Source organism: Neoarius graeffei, chromosome 12 (genome assembly GCF_027579695.1).
Source record: "Neoarius graeffei isolate fNeoGra1 chromosome 12, fNeoGra1.pri, whole genome shotgun sequence".
In the NCBI taxonomy this organism is placed as follows: Eukaryota; Metazoa; Chordata; class Actinopteri; order Siluriformes; family Ariidae; genus Neoarius; species Neoarius graeffei.
The window spans coordinates 29,094,312-29,110,582 of NC_083580.1; the positions used below are offsets into that span (position 1 = coordinate 29,094,312).

General features: G+C 41.2%; 1 protein-coding gene across 1 annotated transcript in view; it reads left to right on the forward strand.

Moving 5' to 3' along the window:
• The window catches only part of fpgs (folylpolyglutamate synthase), a 62,085-nt gene that overhangs the window by 30,832 nt on the left and 14,982 nt on the right, over window positions 1–16,271 (forward strand). The window contains 3 exon segments of the mRNA XM_060934853.1: window positions 5,217–5,294; window positions 9,811–9,872; window positions 15,408–15,510. Of these exon segments, the coding sequence (XP_060790836.1) occupies window positions 5,217–5,294; window positions 9,811–9,872; window positions 15,408–15,510 (243 nt within the window).

Here is a 16,271-nt window from a genome sequence, read left to right on the forward strand (position 1 = left end):
AGGGAAGCATGATTGAAGTCACCGGAGATTAGTAGCAGGAACTGGGGGTGCGATGTCTGAAGCTTTGACACTAGTGTGTAAGAGCTCACAGGCTGCAGCAGCATCGGCCACTGGGGGGGATGTACACAGTTACAGGGGTGATAGCGTTCCGGCGCCGCACCGGATTTCCGGCGCGCCGTGGCTGGGGGAAAAAAAAAAATCTAGTTCGCCCATTGTCCTGTGTCATTCTGAGATGCGCAGATAGACAGGAAAGGGAATTCCGAATTCCTTTTACTGTCTATCTGCGCATCTCAGAATGAGACAGGACAATGGGCGAACTAGAATTTTTTTTTTTTTTTTTCCCCCCCCAGCCGCAGCGCGCCGGAACGCTATCACCCCTGCAGTTATCGTGATAACGTGCGAGAATTCCCTCGGGAGGTAATATGGCCAAATGCTAACCGCTAGCAGTTCAATGTTTTTACTGCAATACTGCTCCTTTACCCTGATGTGCCCTGGGTTACACCATCTGTCGTTCACAAACATCGCTATACCCCCTCCTTTCCTCTTACCGCTCTCCTTGGCTTTCCTGTCTGCTCTCACGAGTTGAAATCCGTCCAGAGTGACGTGTGAGTCCGGTGAGAGTTCATTCAGCCAAGTCTCTGTGAAGCACATAAGGCTACACTCCCGGTACTCCCTCTGCAGCCTGGTTAGCGCCATTAGCTCATCCATCTTATTAGGGAGAGATCTTACGTTTCCCATGATGACAGACGGTATGCATGGTTTATACCGTCTCTTCTTCTCCCGGCATTTCATTCCAGCTCTGCATCCCCTTCTCCTTAATTCCGCGGGGATCACCGGTCTTTCCACGGGGAGTACCTTGGTGTTGCGCAGTGCTAACAGCTGCTCCCGAGTGTAAATAATGGAGCCGTGGCTGAAAGGGTCCGTTGATGCCGATTTAACTAGCCCCAGAAAGAAAAAGAGAAAAATACAAATGCACAGTCTCACGGGTAGTACATCCCGAGGTGCACACTTCCGACTGAGACTAGTGCAGAAAGAAACACGAAAGTACAAAAACATACCAAAACACACAAACATGCTTGGAGCTACTGTAACTAGCTGCCACTCTTGCGACGCCATTTTGGAAAAAATATATATATATATATTTGAATGCATGCGTTTAAATTGTTGGTTGTCTAAATCAATAAAAATAAGGATACAAAATACTTGGTTTTATGGTTTAGGTTAGGGTTGGGCATTTATGGTGGTCTCAAAGTTTAGGGGAATAAAAGGGTACGAGGCAGAGAATAGGAGGGTACAATTAAAAAGGCTGAAGCCCTTCACTGTGAACCATGGGTGAGAAAAATGGAAAACTGGGGTTATGAGACACTCTTTCAAGGCATTTGGGGAGGAATTTCCAATTTACTGTAAACAGCCTGAACTGATGGTAATCAATAATAAATTTTAATAGAACTGCATGTAGTAATGAATCAAAGAAATTTGACAATACAAAACTTTATATACAACCCCGATTCCAAAAAAAAGTTGGGACAAAGTACAAATTGTAAATAAAAATGGAATGCAATAATTTACAAATCTCAAACTGATCTTGTATTCACAATAGAACATAGACAACATATCAAATGTTGAAAGTGAGACATTTTGAAATTTCATGCCAAATATTGGCTCATTTGAAATTTCATGACCGCAACACATCTCAAAAAAGTTGGGACAGGGGCAATAAGAGGCTGGAAAAGTTAAAGGTACAAAAAAGGAACAGCTGGAGGACCAATTTGCAACTCATTAGGTCAATTACAAATAGGTCATTAACATGACTGGGTATAAAAAGAGCATCTTGGAGTGGCGGTGGCTCTCAGAAGTAAAGATGGGAAGAGGATCACCAATCCCCCTAATTCTGCGCCGACAAATAGTGGAGCAATATCAGAAAGGAGTTCGACAGTGTAAAATTGCAAAGAGTTTGAACGTATCATCATCTACAGTGCATAATATCAAGATTCAGAGAATCTGGAAGAATCTCTGTGCGTAAGGGTCAAGGCCAGAAAACCATACTGGGTGCCCGTGATCTACAGGCCCTTAGATGGCACTGCCTCACATACAGGCATGCTTCTGTATTGGAAATCACAAAACGGGCTCAGGAATATTTCCAGAGAACGTTATCTGTGAACACAATTCACCGTGCCATCTGCCGTTGCCAGCTAAAACTCTATAGTTCAAAGAAGAAGCTGTATCTAAACATGATCCAGAAGCGCAGACGTCTTCTCTGGGCCAAGGCTCATTTAAAATGGACTGTGGCAAAGTGGAAAACTGTTCTGTGGTCAGACGAATCAAAATTTGAAGTTCTTTATGGAAATCAGGGATGCCGTGTCATTCGGACTAAAGAGGAGAAGGACGACCCAAGTTGTCATCAGCGCTCAGTTCAGAAGCCTGCATCTCTGATGGTATGGGGTTGCATTAGTGCGTGTGGCATGGGCAGCTTATTCATCTGGAAAGACACCATCAATGCTGAAAGGTGTATATCCAGGTTCTAGAGCAACATATGCTCCCATCCAGACGACGTCTCTTTCAGGGAAGACCTTGCATTTTCCAACATGACAATGCCAAACCACATACTGCATCAATTACAGCATCATGGCTGCGTAGAAGAAGGGTCTGGGTACTGAGCTGGCCAGCTTGCAGTCCAGATCTTTCATCCATAGAAAACATTTGGCGCATCATAAAACGGAAGATACGACAAAAAAGACCCAAGACAGTTGAGCAACTAGAATTCTACATTAGACAAGAATGGGTTAACATTCCTATCCCTAAACTTAAGCAACTTGTCTCCTCAGTCCCCAGATGTTTACAGACTGTTGTAAAGAGAAAAGGGGATGTCTCACAGTGGTAAACATGGCCTTGTCCCAGCTTTTTTGAGACGTGTTGTCATGAAATTTAAAATCACCTAATTTTTCTCTTTAAATGATACATTTTCTCAGTTTAAACATTTGATATGTCCTCTCTGTTCTATTCTGAATAAAATATGGAATTTTGAAACTTCCACATCATTGCATTCCGTTTTTATTTACAATTTGTACTTTGTCCCAACTTTTTTTGGAATTGGGGTTGTATTTTTGATGTTTAAAAAAAAAAATCAAGTAACACAATTTGATTTTATAAACATCAAAAATGTTTTGTATAGTCAAATTTCTTTGAGTCGTCATTCAATTTCTGAACAATCTGAGTATTGATCTAATCCTAAAGTGTGTATTTTATATATAAATACACATGCACGTGTATGTATGTTGTAATAAGTGAATCTGTATTCGTCTGACAACAAGTGACCGTTCTTGCAACTGTACAAAAAAAATACATAACTCGTATATATTTATAATTTTAAGTTAACCTTAACTGCATGACAGATGTCAAGTCTCTATGTGGCTCCCCTCCAAGGATATGTTGCATTCCGTCACAAGTCAAAATGTAAAGATCAATGCGCCAAGCATGCTGAGTGGGTGGGTTTGACCCAAAACGGGTCATATACAATAATGGGATGGCGATTGATTATTATTTAGTAGACCAGCATTTATACGTGGAACCATACACAGACGTATTTTGGGGTGGATCCAGGAAAATGGGAAGGGGGGGGGGTCAACCCAGTAAGGCCAGGGTTCCCCCAGAAACGTCGCTTTTTTTAAATGTCCAGTGATGCATTTTGAGCTGTCGGAGACATGTTGTAAACGAAATCTCTGAAAGAAAATTACCATATCAAAAATGTTTTAAAACTTGGAACTTTCAAAGCCATTTTATTTGTCACTGAAAATGATAGTCAGAGTTGCAGGTATATGGTTGGAACATAATTACAACTGATATATGGTCGTATTTATGAAATTGCATTGTCATATAATGCATTACCACATGACGCACTACAGTGTAGTACACTGATTATAAAACACCTTAGATCAATCAGTTATTACTATTCTAACAACTGCAATCTGAGCTCACTGGGGAATTTAAGCAGATTGTCACAGGACAGAAAAGTCTGAAATGTTAACTGTCCATCCAGACTTCAGCCTGTCCGAATGACAGGCCAAAGGTCTGGAACAGTTGTGACCGGGGGTAGGCCAGCCCCCCTAAGGCAGGCCCCAGAATCTGAAGGGATTTCGATGCCTGGAGATGGCTTCTCAGCTATTTCCAGGCACGTTTTTGTGATCTTCAAAGGCCAAATTACCCTAGACATTAGTTGCTGATTATGCTACAGATTAAATATAATTTGCAAGAAAACTTCATAAGTTTCAAGAAAAACATGCTTAAAGTTCTACCCAAGAAAACAGTAGTACACACAGGTCAGTTCCATGTCTAGGAAAAAAGTCTGGAGGGCCAAGGATGTTCCAGTTGGTTACAACTTGGTGGGACTTGTATGCAAGTACGATAACACTCATGAAACATTGTCAACAATAACCTATACTATGTTTATAATAAGCCTATAAGAAATTTAGTAATTAGCAATACAGCGATTTTTGCATAATAGTTAAAATTTTGAGGACAGGATTCCAAGTAACTTTGGAACAAAAACTTTTAAAATGACTCAGCTAGACACGGTCATATCATATGTCATTCAGACTAAAATCTGCTGCACTAGAACTTAGAAAATAGAAGAAAACACCATGAAAAAGAAACAAATTGAAAGAGTGAAAGTGACTTATCAGGCTGTTACCATGTGAATCGTCTTTTATGAATGTGTTAGTGGGAGCTCAATGTTCCAACTCTGGTGTGACTGGGTAAGGTTTTATGTTTCATCTAATTTAGGGAATTTAAAAAAATGTATTTGGCAGTAGGCACAGAAGAAAGTATAAAGTTTGTCTATGTTTATCATGCTTGCACACTATGGAACAGTGTGGGGTTTTTTTTTTTTTTTTTAAATTCAAGCAGACTGCACATGCAACAAACCACAGCTTCAAAACACACACACACACACACACACACACTCCTTACCATTCTTATAAGGTCTTCCAATTTCAATTGCTGAAGCTCATTATTACTATGCCTACTCTTAATTTTAACCGGAGGGAAGGTTTTGGGTCTTCATGGGCCCAGCAAAATGTCCTCACAAGACCAAAACTGTCAGATATTCCTATCCTTGTGGGGCCTTTGTTCACCAAGTTACAAACATACCCAAACAGGCAAAAAGTTCTCTTTTAATGAAAGCGGACTAAATTGTGATCTTGTTACCCATTGAACTTTAGGATGCACATGGTGGCAGTATGCCAGCGTATTTCCGTTTCCTCACCATCCTTGCTTTCCACGTATTCCTGCAGGAGAAGGTGAGTGACCTCATAGCCCATGTGATGTCACTTCAGTGATGTTGCTGTCTATCTTACCAGTTTATCTTTGTGATAAGGTCCTGTTTTGTTTTGTTTTTGTTTTTTTTCCCCTCTGCTCAAAACTGTCACCATATAAAAATGTACAGTTGTGCTTGAAGGTTTGTGAACCTTTCAGAATATTCTATTTTTTCCCACAAATGAACTAAAACATTTAGACTTTTACAAACATCTTAAAAGTAGATAAAGAGAACCCAGTTAAACAGCCCTCTCAATATATTTCTGGGAAAGGGGCAAGTAAGAAAGAGTAGTAGGCAGAGGTTAAGCCAGGGATCCCAGCAGTAATTGAAAAAAATAGTTTCTTACATTCCTCTATCAGCATGGGTCAAGGGGACTGCAAACCCTTTGCAGGGTGCAGGGGCAGTGCCCCTGCTGGGGGTACAGGTGGCAAAGCCCCCTGAAGCTGTTGAGATTTTAACATTTTAAAGATGCTATAGAACACATTTTTTACGTAGATTTAACATAGAAAAGAACAGAATTTAACAATGTGTATCTATTTGTCATATTTTGTAATCTGACATGAGTGGCAAAAAAAAAATTATAAAAATTAGATGAAAATGTAGCTTTGAAGAATATACTTGCCTAAATATTCCACTGATTTTGTTATAATATAACAATAGTATCCATAGTTCATCTCATTTATTTTTTTTTTTGTTTCGAGTTAATGTCATAACTCATAATAAGCCACATTCATTTTTCAAAAATCATGAATGAGCAGAAATCAATGATTCAGTAATATTAGATATATACATATGTGCAGCAAATATTGGAGATATTTGATTTAAACCTTTCTCTTTTTGAAAGGTTTCACTGCAGAGGAATTTAATGCCCTTTTCTGGGATGCATTCTGTGATCTTTCCTCCAGTTTTCTCTGCTTTTGTTTCTCTGATCTTTCCTTCTGCCTTTTCTGATGTTCCTGCAGTGCTCTTTTGGGTAGTTTTTTGGCTACTCTGTTCGCATGAGCTTTTGTTTCAAGTTCTGCATTCACCACATTTCATTAATCTCTTCTTGGATTCAACTTCCTCTCTGGCTAAGCGCAACTACGCTTTCCACGACATTGAATTAAGTTCAACGCATTAGAAACAAAAGCACGAACGGAGTTAAAACACGTTTTCTAGCAAATGGGCGCAGCCATATTGTGTTCTCATTCTATCGCATACAGTCTCGTGGTATTTACATCAATTTAACTTCCGAGTGTTCCCGAATGTCAATGAGAACAAATGAAGCCAACGAAAACATCGCTAAACAAGCAAACCAAATCAGAACGTATTCTGCTGGTCATTTTACTTAAACATATTTTTAACGGATATACAAGAGATTTTAAAAAAACACTTTGGCTAGAAAAATAGCGGAATTCCGCTAAATAGCAGACATCTGGGATCCATTTTAAGCGTAAGCTGAGCAGAGGCCGCGTTAGCCGCCGCCGTGATGTATTAAAAAAAGAGGGGGGTCCTCCCCCGGGAAAATTTTGAAAATGTAGATGTTAAATGGTGAATTCTGAGTGATCCTGAATGCAAAATTGTATTTTTATGAAGTATAAATTATGAAGTAAAAACTTATGAATTTCAATTCTTTGAAAAACCACTGTGAGTAGGTGGCAAAATCGCCGGTTGCTGGCAGTTATTGAGAGGACTGGTTAAAGGGATCCTCCAGTGGATTTATTCTCAAACTTATTTTAAGTAAAAGTAGTTGCAGATTTCAAAAATCAAACGTTCATTTTCAGAGACCAAATTTTGTTTGAGAAAAATGTATTTTCTTTAAAATGCCAGATGGGTTTGTCATGTAGTGGTCATTTGGAGCAACTCAGCTGTTTTATATCCTCTGTTTACATCGTAGTTTTATCATTTTTACAAGTACAGTTAGGCCCAGAAATATTTGGACAGTGACATGATTTGGGCTCTGCATGCCACCACATTAGATTTGAAATGAAACAGCTGAGATGCAATTGAAGTGTGGACTTTCAGGTTTAATTCAAGGGGTTGAACAAAAATATCCAATGAAACGTTTAAGAATTGCAACCATTTTTCTACGAAGTCTCCTCATTTCAGGGGTTCAAAAGTAATTTGACAAATTAACATTACCATAAATAAAATGTTCATTTTTAATACTTTGTTGAGAATCCTTTGCAGGCAATGACTGCCTGAAGTCTGGAACCCATGGACATCACCAAACGCTGGGTTTCCTCCTTTGTGTTGCTTTGCCAGGCCTTTACTGCAGCTGTCTTCAGTTGTTGCTAGTTTGTGGGTCTTTCTGCCTTAAGTTTTGTCTTAAGCAAGTGAAATGCATGCTCGATCAGGTTGAGATCTGGTGATTTGACTCAGCCATTGCAGAATATTCCACTACTTTGCCTTAAACTCCTGGGTTGCTTTCGCAGTATGTTTTGGGTCATTGTCCATCTATACTGTGAAGTGCCATCCAATCAACTTTGCTGCATTTGGCTGAATCTGAGCAGAAAGTCTGTCCCTATACACTTCAGAATTCATCCGGCTGCTTCTGTCACATCAATAAACACTAGTGACCCAGTGCCACTGGAAGCCATGCATGCCCATGCCATCACACTGCCTCCACCATGTTTTATAGATGATGTGGTGTGCTTTGGATCATGAGCTGTTCCAAGCTTTCTCCATACTTTCTTCTTCCCATCATTCTGGTACAGGTTGATCTTAGTTTCTTCTGTCCAAAGAATGCTGTTCCAGAACAGAACATGGGCATGCATGGCTTCTTTAAATGTTTTTTGGAAAAGTCTAATCTGGCCTTTCTATTTTTTAGGCTGATCAATGGTTTGTCCCTTGTGGTGAACCCTCTGTATTTTGCTCTCATGAAGTCTTCTCTTTATGGTACACTTGGATACTGATACACCTACTTTCTGGAGCGTGTTTTCCACTTGGGTGGATGTTGTGAAGGGGTTTTTCTTCACCATGGAAAGGATCCTGCGATCATCCATCACTGTTGTCTTCCGTGGGCATCCAGGTCTTTTTGAGTTCCCGAGCTCACCAGTGGGTTTTTTTTTCCCCCCTTCAGAATGTTCCAAACACTTGATTTGGCCACTCCTAACATTTCCACTATCTCTGATGGATTTCCTCCCCCCCCCAAGGATGGCCTGTTTCACTTCCATTGAGCGCTCCTTTGACCACATGTTGTTGTGGGTTCACAGCAAAAGTTTCCAAATGCAAATGCCACACCTGGAATCAACTCCAGACCTTTTACCTGCTTAATTGATGATAGGTTAACAAGGGAATAGCCCATGAAAATAGCTTTTGAGTTAATTGTCCAATTACCTTTGGTCCCTTGAAAAAGAGGTGGCTACATATTAAAGAGCTGTAATTCCTAAACCTTTCCTCCACTTTGGCTGTGAATACCCTCAAATTAAAGCTGAGGGTCTGCACTTTAAGCCCATATTGATTATATAACTGTATCTTGAATACGTTTTGGTAAACAGCTAAAATAACTTGTCAGTGTCCAAATATATATGTAACTGACTGTACTGGATTTATTAGTTTTTATCCCCCGCTGGCCGAAAGGTTCGAAGGGGGATTATGTCGTGGCGATGTTTGTCCGTCCGTCCTGGAAAGGGCACTCACCTGAAATCAACTCCTCTCTCAATTTTTGGAGGAATTTCAATAAATTTGACCTGATTCTTTGTGTCAGTAATACACATATTACAATTTCGTTGCATTTTACCAGAGTTATGGCCTTATAACATATAGTTGCCAGTGGGGGGGGGGGGATATTGTGCTCTCCGAGCACTCCTTGTTAAATAAGTATGCCTCATTGTGTAGCATATAAATGCTGCAGTGATGCTAAAAAGGAAGCACAAGCTGGAACTATACTGCATTTCCACAGAGAGAAAAATGCCCCAGTATAATATTTTTAGGTCCTTTTGTTTAATTGGGTTCTTTTTTTTTATCTATTTTTAGGACTTGTGTGAAAATGGGATTTGTTTTAGGTAATATTTGTGCATTCAAAAGGATTCATAAACTTTCAAGCAAATGAAAGCCATAACTTTGGCTTATACAGTTATCTGGCTTGTCTGTTTTGTCTGGTTGCAACATTTTATGGGTTTTATTTGCCATAACATTGCAGTAGTAATATAAGCTTTTATTAAATTAATTGTCCTATTCATGTTGCATAATTTGGCTAAGCAACAGGTTCATATTACAAGCGCATGCAGTATAATATAATGACCATAATTATAAACTGATTCTAATGTGCTTTCACATTTTGGGGGAAAATGTTTTTTTCTGAAGTAAAAGTAAATAATTTTGGTTTGACGTTTTGTGAAGGCCAACATGTGCATTCTTCATATTACAACATGCAGGGTTGTTGAAAACCATTGTCACTTTCAACACCAACTTGGGCCACTGACCAGAAATGTTGTCTTGCAAACATGACCTTTTGCCTTTTTATCTTTATGTACAGATAACCTTTAATCTGATTGTGTGTGTGTGGCATTGTAAAGGTGGATGTAGCAATCATTGAGGTGGGAATAGGTGGTGCTTATGACTGCACCAACATAATCCGGTAAGAAAATACTTCATTTTAGTGTTTTCAGAAAATAAACTAGCATGCATGTCAAGTTGTTTGTGTGAAGTTGTGTGTGGTATTCCACAGCTACAGTGTAGCATTTCTAATTTCCTCTGTCAATCTCTGCAGATCACACACAACCAATTTGACCTTTAGCCTTGCATTAACACTCCTCCAGCAATTACTGATTTTAATCGAATCAAAAGTCTGTTCATGCTTATAAATCCTCTGCTTCTAAATCCTTATTTGGATTGGACTAGTATTACACAAGGAGGTAGGATAATTATTACTGGAGTTTCTCAGTAATTTTTCATCCCATCTGAATGTGCCAAGACAGTTTTTAGCTCATCCGGCGATCACACGTTCATCTGTCATTGTCGTCCGTCCACAATTTACAAACATTGCTGCTACTCCTACGGGATTGACCAGATTTTGATCAAACTGGCGTACAAATTTGCAGGTGGTACGGTGGTGTAGTGGTTAGCACAGTCGCCTCACAGCAAGAAGGTTCCGGGTTCGAACCCAGTGGCCGGCGAGGGCCTTTCTGTGTGGAGTTTGCGTGTTCTCCCCGTGTCTGCATGGGTTTCATCCAAAGACGTGCAGTTAGGTTGACGTGGGGTGGCCTTCGGCTGATGTGCCCTTGAGCAAGGTACCTGACCCCTGACTGCTCCCCGGGCGCTCTGGTGTGGCTGCTCACTGCTCTGAGTGCGTGTGTTCACTGCTTCAGATGGGTTAAATGCAGAGGATGAATTTCACTGTGCTTGAAGTGTGCATGTGACGGAGGTTTCTTTCTTCTACGGTGTTCTCCAGGTGGGTGTGCATGGTGGTGCTACTGGTCATATTTACAATTTTATGTGCGTTTGAAATTTTTGGGTGACTTGTCACATTAAACACTGCTCTTTGTAAACTGCTGGGATGTTTTCACTGAAACTCACCCAGAAGACTCTAAAGACCCATTCCAATAAGTTGTTCACTTGGTGGTACCACCTACCATGGATGAGGCGACAAAGAGGTCACGTGTAATTACATGAAAATCGCTACTCCTCCTACAGGAGTGATCAGATTTTGATCAAACTTGCAGGGGTGATAGCGTTCTGGCGCCGCGCCGGATTTCCGGCGTACCGTGGCTAGGGAAAAAAAAAATCTAGTTCGCCCATTGTCCTGTGTCATTCTGAGATGCGCAGATAGACAGTAAAGGGAATTCGCATGATATGGAACTAGTGGGGAAAAAAGTGCCGTCACGGCACGAATTAGGTCTAATTCGTGCTGTGACGGCACTTTTTTCCCACTAGTTCCATATCATGCGAATTCCCTTTACTGTCTATCTGCGCATCTCAGAATGAGACAGGACAATGGGCGAACTAGATTTTTTTTTTCCCTAGCCACGGTACGCCGGAAATCCGGCGCGGCGCCAGAACGCTATCACCCCTGAACTTGTATGGAATGTTCCCCAAGTTGGTATGTATAAAACTTGTCAAGACAGTGGCGCCACCTGTCATATTTAACATTTTTATGGGCGTTTGAAAATTTTGGGTGACTCGTCACACCAAACACTATGCTTCATAAACTGCTAGGGAATTTTCACTGAAACTCACCCAGAAGACACTAAAGACATATTCCGACAAGAATTGCTGACCAGGTGGCACCACCTGCCATGGATGCAGCTACACAGGAGTCATATGCAATTTCACAAAAATCGCTACTCCCACAGGATTGATTGGATTTCAAACTTGCACACAGCAATGGCTGGTATGAGCTACAGCCTCATTTGAGGCTATTTTTCTGGACTGTGCACATGTTGGTAAAGATCCCGGGTCCTTTTATCTTCTGTAAAACCAGCCATAGCAATAACCTGAGGTTGTACCAATCCTGTGTGAATAGATGCTTAAATACGCAGTCAAGTTCTGTAGAAAAGCCTCTCCCAATAATGAATGAATGAATAGTATGTTGGTTCTTGGAGGAGACTTTGGCTCAGGAGAGTGTGCACAGAGTTCATGTTTGTTCCAGGAGTTTCTCAAAACATGCTGGCTATACAAAAACAAACTGTAAATGCAAAAAGTTCATTCACATATAGAACCAACATACAAACTTTGAATTAAGTAAATTGTGTGGGGGTCCCCCCCCCCCCCCCCCCCCCCCCCCCCGTAATTTCATACTTTTTACCGGTTGTAGTGATGACATCGTGGTCCAAAACGAGCATCCTGAATTCTGCCATATTGTGTATCTGAAATCACTGTAGTTGCACATTTGAGGCTATGTTCACATTATCAAGCTACTACTACTACTACTAGGTCGAGTCTCCTCGGGAATGACTGGCGATGGCATGCCAGGATGGCCTGTGACCTGTAACAGTTCTGATTTCATCTGCTGAAGTGAGACCAGCATCACGCATCAGCTGGTTGACCTATGTCAGGCGCTGTCTGCCCTGGGAAGCCTGACCAGGGCGTGGTTCCCATAGAACCAAGTTGTGAGCTGCCTCATCGCTGTGGCGGACACAGTGCCCCACCAAACGCTATCGTCTTGATCTTATCTTTAAAGACAGTGGTGGTAAGTTTCCATACAGCGCTTCATTTGGAATTCGGTCCCACCGGGTGACATTGTGGACTTTTTGACGCATGCATGTGTAGCAACCATCCAGTCTCTTCCTCCCAGACCATCAGTGTCTAGGCTTCACATCTGTAGGTGAGAAGAGAAGCCATGAAGGAACACCCACCCCCCCCACCCACCCCCCTTATAAACCTGATTGCCATATTTGAATTGCAGATGTTCTTCAGCTTATGGACTGCGTGCCAGGCCTGGGCCTTTCTCACACCAATATCCTTCCCTGATGAACCAATGTATGAGCCCAAGTACTTGAAGTCATCCTTGACTGAAATCTCCTCACCATCGAGAGTAGTCAGCTGGACCTCGCCGGAGATGTTCAGTGGTACTACCTCGGTCTTTTTTGCGTTCATGGGCAGCCTGAGCTTCCTGCATTGTGTCTCCACACCACTGAGCAGCATTTGAGCCTGGCTCACTGATGTCCCTTTTCCACCAAAGCAGTTCCAGGGCTGGTTTGGGGCCAGTGCTTAGTTTGGAACCGGGTTTTCTGTTTCCACTGACAAAGAACTGGCTCTGGGGCCAGAAAGACCGGTTCCAGGCTAGCACCAATTCTCTGCTGGGCCAGAGGAAAGAACCACTTATGTCAGTGGGGGGGCGGAGTTGTTAAGACCAACAACAATAACAAGACCGCGAAAGATCGCCATTTTTAAGCGATGAGAAGCAGCAGCTGTACAAACGCGAAGTCATCAATTATTATAATTGTTGTTGTTGCTGCTGCTGCTTCTTCCGTGTTTTTGCTTCGATATTCGCACCAAGGTTTATGCAAACGTAGCGACGTAACTGACGTATACAGCAACGTAATGATGTGGCTTCCCTTAGCACCGTGAGCTATGGAAAAGCAAATTGGTTCTCAGGTGGCTCGCAAGTTGAACGAGTTGTGAACCAGCACTGGCCCAGAACCAGCCCTGGAACTGATTTGGTGGAAAAGGGGCATGAGTCACTCTTCGTGGATGATATTGCGTTGTTGTCAAGGTCCGTTATCATGACCGGGGCCACTTGCTGGCTCTGTCTTGGGTGTATGATAAACCCTAGTTCTTTGTGACCATTTATTGCCTTTCGCAAAGCATAGTTAAGTGCGATCACAAACAGATACAGGGCTAAGGTGTCGCCTTGCAAGATGCCTGCTTCGATGTTGAAAGCTTCTGTTTTGCCGTCCAGAGAGAGGACCTTTGCCAAGGTGTTTGTGTACATATTGCTTATTGACTGCACTATTTTAGGAGGAATGCCATATGCCAGGAGGATCTTCGAGCTTGTCTCTGTGAATGGAATCGAAGGCTTTTCTAAAGTCAATGAATGTTAAAACTGCCGGCAGGTTTTTCTTTGCGCCCTCGATAGGCCGTCTTGGTGCCAGTACTTGTGCAGTTGCCAATCTTTTCTCTCAAGCCATTCTGGTTGAGTCTCAAAAGAGGGTCCAGGGGTGGTCTTATTCTATTCAAAATCATCCTGTTGTATGCTTTCGCAACCACTGAGCTCAAACTAATTCCCCTGTAGTTGTCCTTGTTCCTAAGATCACTTGCTTTGGGAATCATCAGGCTGAAGTGACTCTCATCTGATTTTTATGCCTTAATGTAACACATCTGATTTCATGGCTTTGTGAACACAGAAATCTGTTCTTTTCAAATTGGATTGTTACTTGCATATGTGGTCCTAGATTGGCTATGTATCTGATTCATGGCCATGTGATATGAGAGCAGTATTCGTGTGGTGTTTTGCCTGTACACATGTGCGGCGTGCTCTCCATCAGCCAGTGCTGACAGCACAGCAAAACAATAGAGGAGAGCTGCAAAAGCTATTGAGCCATTTAGTCAGTTTTAATACCATGAGCCATCTCACAAATTACTTATTTAATTTATTTTTGTTGGTGATGCATTAGATAGATACAGGTTGCTTATAATTATGAATGTGAACAATCAAGATGGGGCAAATATGAACAGTGAGGCTTGTAATGTGAACATAGCTTAAGTCACAGTCTCAAGTGATCAAGACTAATTTGGAAATTGTATAGCATCTGTCATTTATACTGAGATTTCTTATACCATTCAAATTGCCCCTAAATGTTACAGATGTTCTGTAGTAAAACTTCTTTACCCCACCTCCCATGTAAAAGTAGTTCAATCAGAGTAGGGCTTTAGATTTATAATTTGAGACTGCATGGTATAAAGCCATATTAAATGTGTAATCTGATGAGGGGAAAAATTAATTCTAAATGTCATGCATCTACAGGTATGTGAAATGAAATGCATTTATGCAGATCTATTTGGCTAAATGTCTTCTGGTGCTTGGTAAAGTTTTGTCGTCTTTCCGTAATCATCTTAGGCAAAAATAGAAACTCTTAAACCATTTAATTTTTTTTTTTTGTGCATTTGAATTTGGAAGCATGATAAATTTGAATCTTATTTGTTCTAGGTTATTTGTTATATAACTTGTCAGTGTAGTTTCTAAAATGAACTCACTTGCTGAATACTAACCATGGTGACTTGTCAATGGAAATATACTGGAGAGAAAACCTATTGAAAATTGACTGACTTGAATTTATCCTTATCTAACAAATGCTTCTAAAAGTTACTCAGGTAAATGGACATCATAGTATCTTTTGATACAAAGCTCCAGAATTGATTTGTGTATCGAATGATGCATTCAATAGACTGCATAATAAGCTATTCAATAAAACTTACTGCTTGTATTGTGTGGCATGTAATAAACATTTAAACTTAATCTAGCCCACACTTGCTCCTCTAAGAAAGTGGGTTCTTCTATCTTGAATCAAGTGTGGGGGTTTCTAAAAACACATGCTACAAAGCATGCTTTTTTTTTCAAACAAATATGGTAGCATATTAACATACAAGTAGTAACAGGTCAATTAATAAAGCTATTGTTTTGAGACACCACCTTGTATTTGAGTTGTGCGTGTCCGTGCGTGTGCGCCTACAGGAGGCCGTGGGTGTGTGGCATTTCCTCGTTGGGCATTGACCACACTAGCATCCTTGGGGATACAATCGAGAAGATTGCCTGGCAGAAAGGAGGAATATTTAAGGTATGTGTAGTGTCTAATAGGGTGTTCACACGGCACATATTTGCATCGATGCTGCACCGATGTATTTTGTTGCGATATATCTTACACCGGTGTAAATTTTGCGCAGCGTTCACACGTCACAACCCTGCTTACTAGAGAGAAGCGTGTTAGCACCGGTGCAGCCCCACTTGCGGTCACACGGCAGTTTCTGCGACCGTGCAATAGTAGCAAAAACTTTATTACTATCATTTCCTTTGATAGTAATAAAGTTTTGATATCATTTCCTTTTATTACTATCATTTCCTATCATTATTACTATCATTTCCGATAGTAATAATGCGGAAATGAAATATGCGCATGCGTGAAAATGTACTTCCTTTTCCCGGTTGTCATGGCGTCACCAAGCGCCGGGAAAACAACGTGGATGAAGACACCAGTGTTGCCAGATATTGCTGACGTTTTCCATTCCAAAATATGTTCAAATCCGCCAAAATGCACTTAAAATCCCAATCTGGCAACACTGGAAGACACGCAGTTCTATTGTTGATATTCGCCATTTTGGAAGCGCAAAATAGACTACCAGGATGTAAATTATGCAATGCCCGTATGTAATCAACTCTCCTCACGCGTAGCGAGTCTACCCCTGTAGCGTTCAGACGTCCCATTTTATATCGGTGCTGCCCCGCAAACTAGCATTTACTCCGGAGTAAATTTCTTAAACCACCTCCCGAGCAGGGTTAGATTTGCACCGGTTTAAGCAGCTTTCAGGGGCTACACCGGTA